Source organism: Dromaius novaehollandiae, chromosome 1, assembly GCF_036370855.1.
Source record: "Dromaius novaehollandiae isolate bDroNov1 chromosome 1, bDroNov1.hap1, whole genome shotgun sequence".
Taxonomy (NCBI): Eukaryota; Metazoa; Chordata; class Aves; order Casuariiformes; family Dromaiidae; genus Dromaius; species Dromaius novaehollandiae.
In genome coordinates, this window is record NC_088098.1 from 161,292,287 (window position 1) to 161,305,879 (window position 13,593).

Consider the following 13,593-nt stretch of genomic DNA (forward strand, 5'->3'; position numbering starts at 1 on the left):
TGCTCTGGTAACCCAGGCCAGAGACTGTGTGTGAATACAGCCATTGTCTAAATAAGTAATTATGTAAGCCCCCTTGCAACCCCTATGACCTGTACGAGCACTCCCAGGCAGATGCCAGGCTAAATGGAAAAGAGCAGAACTGGCAATGCCAGCTGGCCAGTGCAGACCTTGCATACCTCCAACGAGGGGAAATGGAGGACATGTATAGACAAGCATCCTCAAGTCCAGAGGCACAAGAAATATGCGTGAGCCACAATTATCTGAGAAACGTTCTTTTTATTTCTTCCCATTTTAATTAAGTGGATCTCAGACTTCTAAATCCCTAAAGTCTAGTTGTGCTTTTTCTGAGACCACAAAAATACATGGAATAAACCCACTAAAATCTGCCCAGATTTGAGAACATGATCTCTAATCCTGCATAATGTTAAACTGTTATCAGGAAATAAAAGGCTTGTGTTCTGGAAGAATGGCAGATTTGCTCTTCTGAGGAGGGAAGGAAGCAGGTGGATAGCAAAGGGTCCCCCTAAAAAGCATGGCATTAAGGAAGATAATTTCCCTTAGGATTAAATGAAAACACGCATTCTTTAAGCAATCCCCTGTGGAGGAAATGTGGAAATCTTTGCTTTGGGGCTTAAAAAGAATGCTTGGCTTTACATACAGGTATACGAACAAAAGAGACAGGAGTCTTGCTCCCAGCAAATGGAAGTGGGTCTGTGCCTGGGGGAGGAGTGATTAGCCTAACTGCAAAGCAAGGACTTTTCCATGTAACAGGAGGTTGAAACCATATTTTGGGAAAGTCTAGAGGAAGAAATAAACTAGCAGCTGTGATGGTGCTGAATGCAGGTTTAATTAATATTTTCTTCTGCAAGTTGTAGCCAAAAAGCCATCAGTTTGTGTCATGTTTCCTAGTTTTGCTGAAGAACTTCCGAAGTTTAGTGAGCTGCTAGGAGATGTTCAAGGATCTCTGGGATAACCCAACATATTTTTTCAGGCTGTAACAAGATAATGCCTCCCACTTCTCTCTGCTCAGAAAATATTTTAAAATAGCCTCTCCTGCCTGCATACCAGACTGACACACAACTCTCGGTCTTTTTTTTCACATCGTTGCAGTATGTAGGAAAGAAAGATGTCAGATCGCTAGTCTAGTCACATATAACAGACTGAAGACACCACAAATAGCAAGATATACAAACAGAACTTCTCTGGTTACATATTTCTGTTTCCAAACCCAGGAATCCTTTTACATTCATCACTTTTTTGTAGTAAGATATGCGCAGGAAATTCACACTAAGTGAATACACAAAAAACCTCCAGGGAAAATAAATGGTCCCTGAATAGATCTGTCTAAAATTTCTCGTTGGCAAGAGAAGATGCACAGTAGGTCTCTCTGATCTATTGAACTAAGGGATGGAAAGGAGGGAATTCTGGAAAAAATGCACATCAGCAAATCTCTCTAGCTATCTTGGCTACATGGAGGAAATGTTAATTATTGCTACTTTTTGTTTCTTTTTACCAGTGTTATACTAGAATTAGTGTTAGGTTAGAGGATATATCAGTTCATATTGCCAGACGTAGGCAGCAGCCTGTCTTTATGAGAGAGGATTCTCCCTCTTGGAGCAGATGGGATGATGCAAGAGGTTGAGAAAGCAATAACAGGAAATACAGATTAGTTTTTACCTCATATAAATCCCTAGCAGCAGTGTAAGAACTCTGACAGAAAGTGTTCAAGAAGAACTTCATAATCCCACAAGCTCATAATGACGCAGGGAAAGATGAAGAAGAACAGGAACCTATGAGGTCCTTTATGTTGGTTTTGAAGTGTGTCATCTCCTCTGCCCGACACTATCCTTCCCAGCCCATTGGATATGAGGCTTGCCCTGCTGCGTGAGCCAGACAGGCTGTTTTTCCATTTCACAGCCTGACACACTGCCTGAACCACTGAGGACAGCCATTTAGGCTGGGATGGGCCAGTGGATCCTCTTTGATTCAACCCCAGAAACTGCTTCGAACCATCAGGGTTTCTCACTGAGAGAACAACCTGTTTAAGACCCCTGAATGAAAGGCAGACATGAAGTTTTTTTATTGGTGTCCTTATGTTTTCTTTAGTTTCCTTTTGATTGTGGTTGTTGCCTTCCTGTGTGCTCCTCTAGAGTAGGAAAAAATGAAATTAAAGAAGCAGAAAAAAGACCCTAGAAATCAGGAATATTCCAAACTAGTTTCCATCCTGCTTTTCATAACATATCGAGTATGGGAGAATCCTAGGGAGCACACTGGTGGAGATGCTGCTGCCAAGCAAATCTTTATTTTACAGCACAAAAGCAGCTTCCTGGACAAACATCACATCCAACCATGCCTTTTTTCCCATGTGAGCATCACTATTATTATATGGAAAAATGAAAAGTAACTAATATTAAGACTTTAGTATCCTCAGTTGCCCTTAATTAAGTCACTTAAAACTAACTTGAGGTTTTCAGTCATGGGAGCAGTTTGTTAAATACAGCCTAGAAAATTTCAACTGGAAGTAAATGCCTACAGAACACACAAAAGGCATTTGATACTGAAGGGGAAGGTAGCCATAAAATACAACACAGGAGAGAAAAGTAATAACAGTGAAGCTCTTTCTGTCAACAGCAATAGAATCACCATTATTTTTGTATTCTATATTTTTCTACTTGCAGATGCATTTTCTGAGTAGGATTAAACAGTCATTTTTTACTGAGATCCTCCATTTCAGTTGACAGAGCTTTTGCAGAAAAGCTTTCTCCTATTCTATGAAAACACCAGCTAATAGAGAAGTGAAGAAGCAGTAAGACTGCTGCTACTTAAATTAGCTGAAACAATATTTTGGCTATAGAGACTTTTGAATTCCCTCAGCAAGCCCTAAAAAGGGCCATCTGGTTCAAACATTATATCTTTTGTAAGACCCGTCTTTGGAAATTGTAATGAGGCTCATGAGCACCATTGGACTCATTAATACTTTTTAAACACAGATTTGAAATGTGGGTAGCTGCCTCTGTGGTTCGCATAGCGCTGAGCAGGTTTTTTGCACTGCAGTGGATAGGTGTCCACACTAAGCCCCACACCACAGCCATGAAAAGCAACGCGAAGCTTTGCTGGGCAGTGAGAGCGTGTCTGCCCAGCACGGCTGCCCAAAAGCTATTGGTACAACCATACCCACGCTCGCACCAAGATGCTGCACGCCTTGGGTTGATGAGGACAGGCAGGTTGTGCCTGTGCTAAGGAGTACCTCAAAGGGGCTTCATCCTGCATCCTCTGCGGGGTTCATGTCTCGGAGGACAACAGTGACCTCCTCCAGGAGCTACCTCCGGGTGGAAAGGTTATTGCAGCGCAGCCATAGTCCACCTGCTCACAGAGAAACCTCTCGTGGTGGAAATGTCAAAGCGGCATCCTAGTCTCTCTACCCCCATGCCTCGGACACAGGTCTTTAATGACTGGAGGAAAAGAGATTCCGATCCACTGAATGCCTGCTGGAGGGAGGTTGGCAAGCAAATATTTTTTATGAGTTTCAGCCCTGCTTAGGCGCTTTTGCAGCCCCACGTAGGAAAATCTGTCTCATGCTCTCCCCACCTGGCATAACTCCCTCAAGACTGATTGTGCCAGTGTAGGAACCAGTATATGCACAAGCAATTAGCTAATACATCCCCTTCTGCTCCACTATAAAGGTTCAAAATTTGCCCCCAGATGGGTCTTTCGAAGAGAAAAGCCTTCAACTGTGACGCCAACCACATTTTTAAACCTTTTTCAGATAATAAATTATACAGTTTTTGATGACTAATATGGGCTCTCTCTATCTCTACTTATTTACCGGTTTTCACATTAAATTTTTACATGGCCACTTAAAAAATAAATAATAAACAGGTTATTATTTAAATAAGTTATTATTAAGTTCTAAGTAATCATTTAAAAATGACAGTGGCCTGCACTAAATCCCCACAGCACTCTCCATTTATGTTGAGAGACACACCTGAGCCTGTACTGGTTATGGCTGAAGGTTGCAAAATGTGGCAATTTAACACAAATCCCTGAACTTGCCACTTTGCCTGTGCAAGGAATATACATCACCTTATTTCCATAAATGACAGCCAGTGCCCTGCTTACCAGGACTGAAGCCTGGCAACGCTGCAGCCCAGCAGGAGCTTTCCCAAGGCAGGTATTCCCGTGCTGCTGGCATCTCCCCGGGCTGGCGTCCAGCGCAACTGCCAGCTCCTCCAGTGCTGCCTGCAATTTGTCCTGCACCAGGAGATGGGGAATCTGGCACATCCCTGCTGTCGGCTGGGCTGCAGCTGGGCTGCTCCCGTAGCCTTCGCCCCGCTTAAAGCACCCCGGTATAACGCTTGACATGAGGGGACGTGGCATCTCCGGGACTGGGAATGGGTGACCTCACCCAGATGCTCTTGGGTAGCTGGGGCAGCCCGGCTTCAGTGCAGCGCTGAGATGTCAGTGGGAGCCGTTTGCGGCGCAGTGGCATCCCAGCCAGGGACAGCACCGTGGCCGGCGCTTGCATCCCCGGGATGCGCGCGAGCCTGGCTAGCGAGCAGGAAGCCCTGCTTGGGGCTCCCCGTGGGGGGACCGGCACGCAGAGGGGCAGAGCCCCTTCCCAGGCGGTCGCGGATGTCTTCCGTTGGCCTCAGTGGGAGCTGGAGCAGGCCCAAGCACAAGTAGCCATCGTTTCCAAGATACAGTAGCTTGGGTTCGCTTTTTCTAAACAAAGACTATTATAACAGAGCCACTGCTGGAAATTTCCATTCCTTTGTTGGGTAGATGCTGTATAAATAAATGCATTCCTAAGATTTTTATAGCCCTAGAAAGGTCCATGAAAGAAACTGTATAGTTTGGCAAATCACTTGACTTCATGTATATTATTTCTAGGCTTCTGAGAACATGATACATGATGCACAGAATATAACACAAGAAACATGCCAAAGGCCTGCCAGGAACTCAGCACAGTCATATATAGCATGTACCGATATTTCTTCTATTTTGCCCCTTGGAATCTAAAATATTCAACTGATATTAGAGCTGGGATTTGTGAATGAATTACTTTAACTCTAAATAATCCTTCCCTGACAGGTAACTTTCAAGGCAGTATTTAGCCCCCTATTCCCTGATTTAATGTACAGGTTCTTGTAAAGCATTTATAAATTAGTACATGACATAAATGTGGAGTTATGCAGTTTACCCTTCTGCTTTTCCTTCTCCCTGATTAATATTTTAAAACCAGACAATTCCTGAAGATCCTGTTACAATAATGATATTGTATGTGATGTATTTAGAACTCAGACGGCTCAATATTTTAGTTTCCTGTCATATATAAACACCAATGCCATATATAAGGTATTACAGTCATGTATCTAATGTATTGATAGTGGAAACAGAGCAGTAAGTTTCATACAACATTAACTTACACAGTAAAGAGTATTGTGCTTTTATTAATAGAAATGTGATTTTTTTTCTTGCAATAAGCTAGTAGCTTCTCCCACTAACTCTACCCCTTTAACTGCCCCTGGACTCAGATAATCTGGATTTATAAGATCACTTCTCCATTTAATGCAGTACAAATACTTCAGATATTTAGAGCAGAATCTGGTTTAGACTACCAAAATGATGTTTATTACCCTTCTTTTTCATGTTCAAACACGCTATGACATTTATTTTATGTTTAGCTCTTCCCAACAGCTACCTCTGCTTTCTTTAGGCTGAATTTAATTTTGAGAATCACATCTTGTAGTAGTGCAGTTCTACAGGAAAAATATCGAAACTATGCAAAACCAATACTTTTTAACACTTCTCATTTTTAGATCTCAAAGTTTTAGACAGAAGAGAGCATTTAGCTTTCATACAGAATGGTGTAAAATATTTAATGTACTGTTTATTTTTTAACATTTGTTTATTAATTGTCCCAGATGCGATGTTACCATTCATTTGCTAGATATGCTATTTTTCAGTTAGGTTTCAAATGTAAAACAAAACAACCTACAATCCAAACCAAAACATATCCCAAACAGGACTGTCTCCATAATGTAAGCCCAAATAACTTAGGCTAGAAAAATCTCAGATTTTCTTCTGTGTGGACACTGTCACAGGATCTAAAATCCCATGCAGATTTTAATTTTCAGTAACCTCAGTACTCAGATTCAGGGACTACTATGTCAAAGCATTTTAGTTTCTGAGATGAAGTAGCCAGGTTCAGCCTTTTCTCAAAGAAAGATTATTATGATAAATGTATCTCTTAAACTGTAATCAATTATAAAAGTTTATTTTTGTATTTTAATATAAAATATTGTTGACTAAGGGCATCAAACTTTGAAGCCCATTAACAACAACCTACCATCCCAAAGACCTAAGACCAGTAACTTATCTACCACACAAACAGCCGCACAAATTCCTCAAATTTATTTTTCCAGGCTTTCAACTTTGATTAATAACTTAACAAAAATATGCAAGTCTCAACCATATTAACCACAGCTATATTTTTAGTCTTACGGACTTGAACATTTTAATATAATAAAAGGAAAAGGAAGGCAGAAGAGGTGTTTCAGTAGGACACAAGGATTTCTAAAACCAGTGTGTGCAATATTTGTCAGGAGCTGGTATGGGAAGAGTTACTACTTACATTTCAGCATGTCTCTAGGACACAGAGCAAGAGGCTCCCTCAGTGAGATATATTTGCTTTGGAAAAAGTTAAGTAATCAGACTGCTCAAGCTCTTCTTACTGACACATTTATAATACCAAAATGCAGACTCAGTTAAGAAGTTTGCAGGAAACACAACACAGAAAACTGCTTTTCTAATTTTGTTATGAAGCCCAGCAATACTGAAATAACACAAGATCCTTGTTCTTTTTGATAGACCACTATATGCAAAAATGTATGAAGCATGCAGCCTGGTAGGTTAAAGAAAATATCCCAAGCCACAAACCTCCAGCAAATCTGTATTTGTGAATAATTACAGAAGCTTAGAACCTAATTAAAAAGCACTTATTACAAGAAAAAAACCATCATAAAGGGCTGATACCATAAAGAATCCAGCACTATGTCAATAAAATAAGAACTTCAAAACCAATCCAAAGAATAATGCCTGCCTAATACAGAATTCTTAAACTTGTGTGCCTTCAGTATTGTGTGATACTAGTACTATAGTTAAATTTAGCCCCTTCTCCTCATCAGTAGTTCAAACAATAGGAGTATTTCTTAAATGAGTTTCTGACATTAAATTCAGATGTATTGATATTATGCAAGTCATAAACATAAACAATATTTGGCAAAGTCTGTCATTTGACTTTTTTTCATTCTGCATCTACATACATACACATTTGCACTAGCATCATGTTTATAATAATGCCTTTTGTAAGAGATCCAAGTTTTGTAAATCAGAATAATGTACAAAAGCAGTCACAAGTTTTCTATTTCTAAATCACTTTCATGAAGACAACTACACTTAAAAATCAAGGGAAAACGGAACAAAGAGATGCAGAAATATAACATAACACTAGTGACCTGAAATAACTGCTCAGGATGGCACCCAAATATCATTTTGATGGACATATTAGAAACACCTAAATACCATAGACAGGATATGATCGCCTAGTATAGAGAAGGGCAGACCAAATACTTTGTAACACTTTTATCCTGAGATGAAAGCATAATTTCTGCTTTGACCTTTTTTAGAATTTCTAATATACATCGTCTGTGGTATTAGAAATGTAGGAAAACTGGGAAGGCACAAATTCTGATGGGTATTACTACCCATCAGAAAGCAGAGAAATGTACAGAAGACCTTTATATAGTACTGGAGAACGTGACAATCTATGCACAGTCTTGTATACTGAACTTCATTACCGAAGATGCTTTTTTTTCCCACTTGAATTCTTCACAAATGCATGTAAACCATTTCTGTTTATCTTCACTAGCCATTCTGACATCAGGACTTTGCTTTTTAACTATCCTGGGTTTGGCTGTAACTAAGATAAACATATTTAGCTGCAACTCTTTTTCTTTCAAAAAGAGGCAAACTGGATTATAGCAAATAACCTTTAAGATAATTAACTGACAATGCTGCAACTAGCATAAAATCTTCCTTCAGGCGACCCCTAATTTAAGTATTACTGGCACAAAGTAGAGACAGATTGTGCATCACCACCGCAATATTTACATAGCAGAAACCCACAGAGCAGGAAACGTGAGACTCAATGATGCACTAAATTAGGAACAATCATATTCTAGTGTTAATTTGCTTTCTACTCTATCCAAATTTCAGGTCCAGCAATTGGTACAAATGCACATAAAACATTCCCATTTTTAATGATTAAGAGCCTGCAAACAGTTTTGCTCAAAAGTGAATTTACTCACTAGTAGGGATGTTTCCAGGATCAAACCCTAAAAGTGAAATAGTTTTACCAATATAGAGATTTTCTGAAAACCCAGGATTTCTAATCCTCTGTTTATCTCTTTCCATAAACGATGCCTGCACAAGCAGTTTGAGTCTTCTCCCAGGATACCTGCCTTTTGATTGCAAATATTTTCATATGACAGCATCACCATGATTCTATGACATAACTGAGAAGTAGTTTTAATTCACTGATGCTGCAGAGATACGCATGTAGACATATGTACTCAAAGATTTCAAGTTAAAATAGGGGGAGAAAAAGATAGCTAGTCTATCTGAAAACATACTGGGACGTGCCATATTTATAATAAATATACAGTCTATATTCTAGCCAGCTACAGATTTCATAAGCACTACTCTCAGTTACAGCACACTCTAACATAAACACAAGCAGCCATCATTAATCTTTCTAAATTTTAAATATTATTCAAATTTGATTTCCACCATGTGGTATTAACAAAATATTTACCTTTCCTAATCGCTGATGTTCTTCAAAAGCAGAAATCAGTTCTTGTGCCCACTTTATTTTTTCAGGGCTTGGAGAGAACTGTTCCTGGACAACAGCAATTTGGTTAGGGTGAATCACTTGCTTACCTACAAAGAAGATTAATAACACCAGAATCATGCATCGACAAACAGATGTTCAAACAAAATGTTCCAACCACTTGAGGCTCTCCTATGCCTCATAGACTTTCTGCTATTTAACTGATTATTTTATTTGCTTTCTTTTCTTTTTTTTTTAAACTGGACAACGTGCAGGTAGCCTTTTGCCAGATTTTTTACGAACAAAAATATCTCGAGCAATAGTTGCATTCAATATCATTTGAAAGAACCTGCAGTTCTTCCCCCTCCCTTCCCATTTCAATCCATATAGCGTCTTTTTGTTGTTTCAGGTGTAATTGTTTGACCAGTGCAGTCAATAACAATTAAGTATACAGCATCTCTGAATTTTAGCTACATAAATAGCGGCTCCAGCCATGTGTAAATAAGCTGTAATAAAATATGTTCAGAAAATGAGAACTAAAGAACATCGTGATAGATTTGCAGAATGGAAAAGTTAACAGGAACATAAGGATTGTTCCCTAAATTCTCAGTATTAGCTTAGCATCAGCAAATACATGCGGTCTTTTAAATTGTTGCTGTTGTAATAGTTAGCTGTGTGTTGCAGTATGTTGCCATATTTATTTAGTTACAGGTATATTAAACAGTTATCAGAGGTATCTTGAAGTTTTATTAAGCACTTCTGAATGCTTTCTTGTAGAAATATGCACTCAGAAAATAAAAATACATGTTGCCTTTTTTACTAGAGATTTTCACATGTGAATAAACAGCCATGTAATACATTTTCACCTGTTACTGTATTTAGCTACATGAAAAAGAATACATATCTAACGTGTTTGACAGTGTAGCATTTGACATTATTAGTTCATTTTTAAGGGAATTTAACAGACTGGTGTGATTTCTGCACGATTATCAGTACGCTGCTTTAGGAGTGTTTGAATAGGGAGAGGATACCTTCATTCCCCGCTTTTCAGAGCACTGACACAAAATAAATGCATTTTCTTGATACCATGCAGCAAAGCTAGGCTTAACGACGAGCCTGATCCTGCAACCTGATAAGCAAGCGAGCAGCCTTGTGTGCCCCGACAGCCCCGTTTACTTGCTCGCCCGGGCCCACTGAGTAGGGCCCGCGCTCACGTGCGTGAGGGCGGCGCGGGCAGCCCGCCCGTGGCACTGAGGACCTCACATCCCCAATCCAGCCTCCTACCCTCGTGCAGCGCCTCAGCGACCCAACGGGGCTCCGTGCGCCGAGCCCCCGCAGAGGATTTTATGTTCTTGCTGGTTTTTTACAGCGGCAGATTTCACCGAGCAGTGCAATTTTTGCACATAAAGTGTTTTGCAAGCAAAAGTTTTGAGTGCCAGGCTTGGGAAGCAGGAGAGGAGCTTTTCAGATGTCCGCAGTGGAATTAAGCGAGTGACATGCTAGAAATAAGCATGTCACTTCGTATAACAGGGCTCATGCGTTCCCACAAAGATACATCTAGTTTCAATAAAATAATGACTGCCAAACACATTTCCAGTCACTAGGATAACTTTTATCAAACTGAACTGGGTCTCTGTGATAATGCGGAGGACAAGCAAAATTTTGACTGCATTAGCACAATCTACTAATTTTTAGTACTCAAAGAAATAGTTACTGCTAAGTGTTATTACGTATCTTCAATAAAAAGCCATAAATAGTTCAATTTTATTTTATTCCCCATTAAACAATCTTTTATTAATGACCTGTAGGCTGTTCAAATTTTCAGTTTCACATTTCACTAGGGTAAATATTAAAAAAAATCATTAAAAAGATGGTAAAAAGTTTTAAACTCATTAAGAACTATATTTTTTGAAAGAAATTATATGGAGACAAATTTCTTTAACTAATAGGTTTTGCATTAGTTTCAGTCAAAAGTGTTTTAGACAATTTAATCAAATACTACCATTAATTAGACTATGACATTCCTTATTTCTAAAATGACATGCTCTTCCTAGTTAACCTACTAAGTCTAAAATTGAAGAGTGTAGAACTAACTCCTGCAAAATCCTACAAAGTTTAATTTTCTGGGAAAAATGTAGAGTATATTTGAAATTATACTGAAAATCACTCTAACAAAAATAAAAATAATTATTTTATTATGATTTTATTTTATTATGATTTAATTTTTATAATATTTATTTTATTATGATTTTAAGTGTAAAACATTTCTGTAATACAGTTTTCTTTTAATAAAGATATCTGTAGTAATATACTACACTTTGTATTGTTAAAACATTAGTGAACAGCTTACAGAAAGCAATCTAACATTTGATTTATAGCACTCAGTTGATTTTTGTCACAGATTATGTATCCAAATAACTGTATAATAGATGTAATGCCATGCAGGAATGAAGCAAATATTTTAAATGGAATTGTTGTTATTGACAAGTTACTGAGAGAGTGCAAAATTGGAAGACATTAAAATTTATGACCATGAAATCCTTTTTACAGTACCACTTGATATATCATGCTTTAAATCAATACCTGTCAAGTGTTTTAGGTAACTGTATGATGGTGTCATTTTAGTCTTCTACAAAAGACTGCAAAAAGAGAGGAAACCTATAGCGCTTCATATTTATATCTGGCTTCTCAGCATGTAGCTCAGGACTTTCTGTAATGACTAAGTCAGCTGTTAAAGCTTATTCCAAGGTTTACTTAATTTTTATACAAACATTCCTAAAACTGATGACCATTTATACAGACAACACGCTGGCTTTAAGTCCGCAGGTTATGGTATTGTAAAACATCTTGCTGTATGTATGTGTGCGTGTGTACGTGTGTATATGCACAGGTATATTTATATTAATTGATACCTCAAGAAGGTATATTGCTTTGGCTAAATTACATTTGAAAACATTCTGTTCTGTGAAAACACACTCACTGAAGAAATGGTAAGCTATTTATAAGATAGCTGGAAGGAAAAAATTGGCTACAATAAGCAATGAGGGGCATAATAGTAACTAAATAGATGGTAAAATCTTCATTATACTATTTAACTTGTTTAATCTTCAGCAAACATATTCAATTACACTAAGTCCAATTCCAGTGGTCTAAATCTAAATACAGGAAAATTCTAGGGACACATAGTTTTGCTGAGTATTATGAATTTGCAGGAGTGGTAAATTTGGCCCTATACAGGCAAATAAGTGTGCAGTTTGCCAGTTAACAGACCAATTTGAAAGCTTTAACTCATTTTTGTCCTGTTGATTTCAGTGATTCTATGTGGAAAAAATAGCAGGATGCGATCTTAAATATTTAAAAATAACAAGAATCATATGTTGGGAACTTCTTGTTAAGGCAACATTTCAGTATTTTATTATCACATTATCAGACAGTTGTCAGTGGCAAATATGATCTGCAGACTTCTGCTTTATAGAAGGTCATAGATTAAGCTAAAATCCATTTGTAGTTTTCTGCGATGAATATTAAATTGGAAACGCTGAAATGTTTCATTTATATAGTTTTGGAACTAAATTTTTAGTTTTGAAATATTTTATTTTAAACCAAAGCAAAGAAGATTATAAAAACATTAAATAAACTGAAAGCAAAAGAAACGAACAAATGAAATATTTTGGATCGACCTCAAATATTTTTTTCTTTTTACAAAAAGTATATGAAAATCTGTTTTGTTTTGACTTGAACAGATTTTTTTAATGACTTTTTTTTTTTCTTTTGGCCACCAAATCAGAAAACTCAGTATTGACTCATCTCTAATTACAATTGGACTGGCTGTCAGGCTGTTTGCTGTATTTTTGAAATGTGTTGATTATAGTTGTGGAAAGGCAGAAGGCAAAGAGCAGGAGCTGTGAGTTCATGTTAATGAAGTCCGTACCTTCTACAGATCCTTACGCCTCATACAGAAAGGCTGGACACCTTCATGCCTGAGTTAGAAATTAACTTTATGCCCTAAACTGCCAGACAGGACCATTTTATTTGTCACCTATCGGGGTCCTATCCTGGTGTCAGATAGTTTCCTATATACTCCGTGGAGTCCAAAACACCATCAGTGTTGTTTATGCTTAGCATTTTCTAAATTTTCTAAATTGGCAACCTGAATCCAGTGTTTAAATACATATTAAGCATTCAAAAAGAGTGCTGTCAAAGGTGCTTAGCATCTGCAACTCCATCTTCTGTCAACAGGAGGTTCAGACGCTTTAGTTTTTCAAAAATCAAGCCTTTCCTTAAACTAGAAAATATTGGTTTAGATTACGTAGCCATCAGCAGGTGCTACCGTTCAGGAGCTCTATTATTTTCCCAACTTCAATAGCAGGAGAATCAGGGATGGAAATCCACGTGGACTTAGATAATGTTCAATAGTTGTGAGAAGCCAACATTTTTGCCTCCGAAACAAGGTTCAGTTTTGCAAACGCTGAAGTTCAACAGACAATAAGGCAGAGTCTGTGCTGGAGAGAATCCATTGCTAATCTTTCACTGTAATGCCACAACACTTAAAAGAATGCTGATTTCGCTGGATTACTCTGCTTACTGCTTTTAGATGTTACATGCTATTAACTGTAAAAATACCTTTTGCTAGATCACATCATCGGGAAATACTCCTTGGATAATAAAATCCTAAGAAATATACTGTTGCCCTAAATATACCT

At 38.0% G+C, this 13,593-nt stretch overlaps 1 protein-coding gene and 1 long non-coding RNA gene across 3 annotated transcripts in view; one reads left to right on the top strand and one right to left on the bottom strand.

Moving 5' to 3' along the window:
• The window catches only part of LOC112994833 (uncharacterized), a 61,271-nt gene that overhangs the window by 33,063 nt on the left and 14,615 nt on the right, over window positions 1–13,593 (top strand). The gene's annotated exons all lie outside the window — the stretch shown is intronic.
• The window catches only part of CLYBL (citramalyl-CoA lyase), a 184,028-nt gene that overhangs the window by 7,333 nt on the left and 163,102 nt on the right, over window positions 1–13,593 (bottom strand). For both annotated transcript variants that reach the window (XM_064504431.1, XM_064504426.1), the window contains one exon: window positions 8,876–9,000. In XM_064504431.1, coding sequence (XP_064360501.1) covers window positions 8,876–9,000 — 125 coding nt within the window. The remainder of the gene's footprint in view (window positions 1–8,875; window positions 9,001–13,593) is intronic.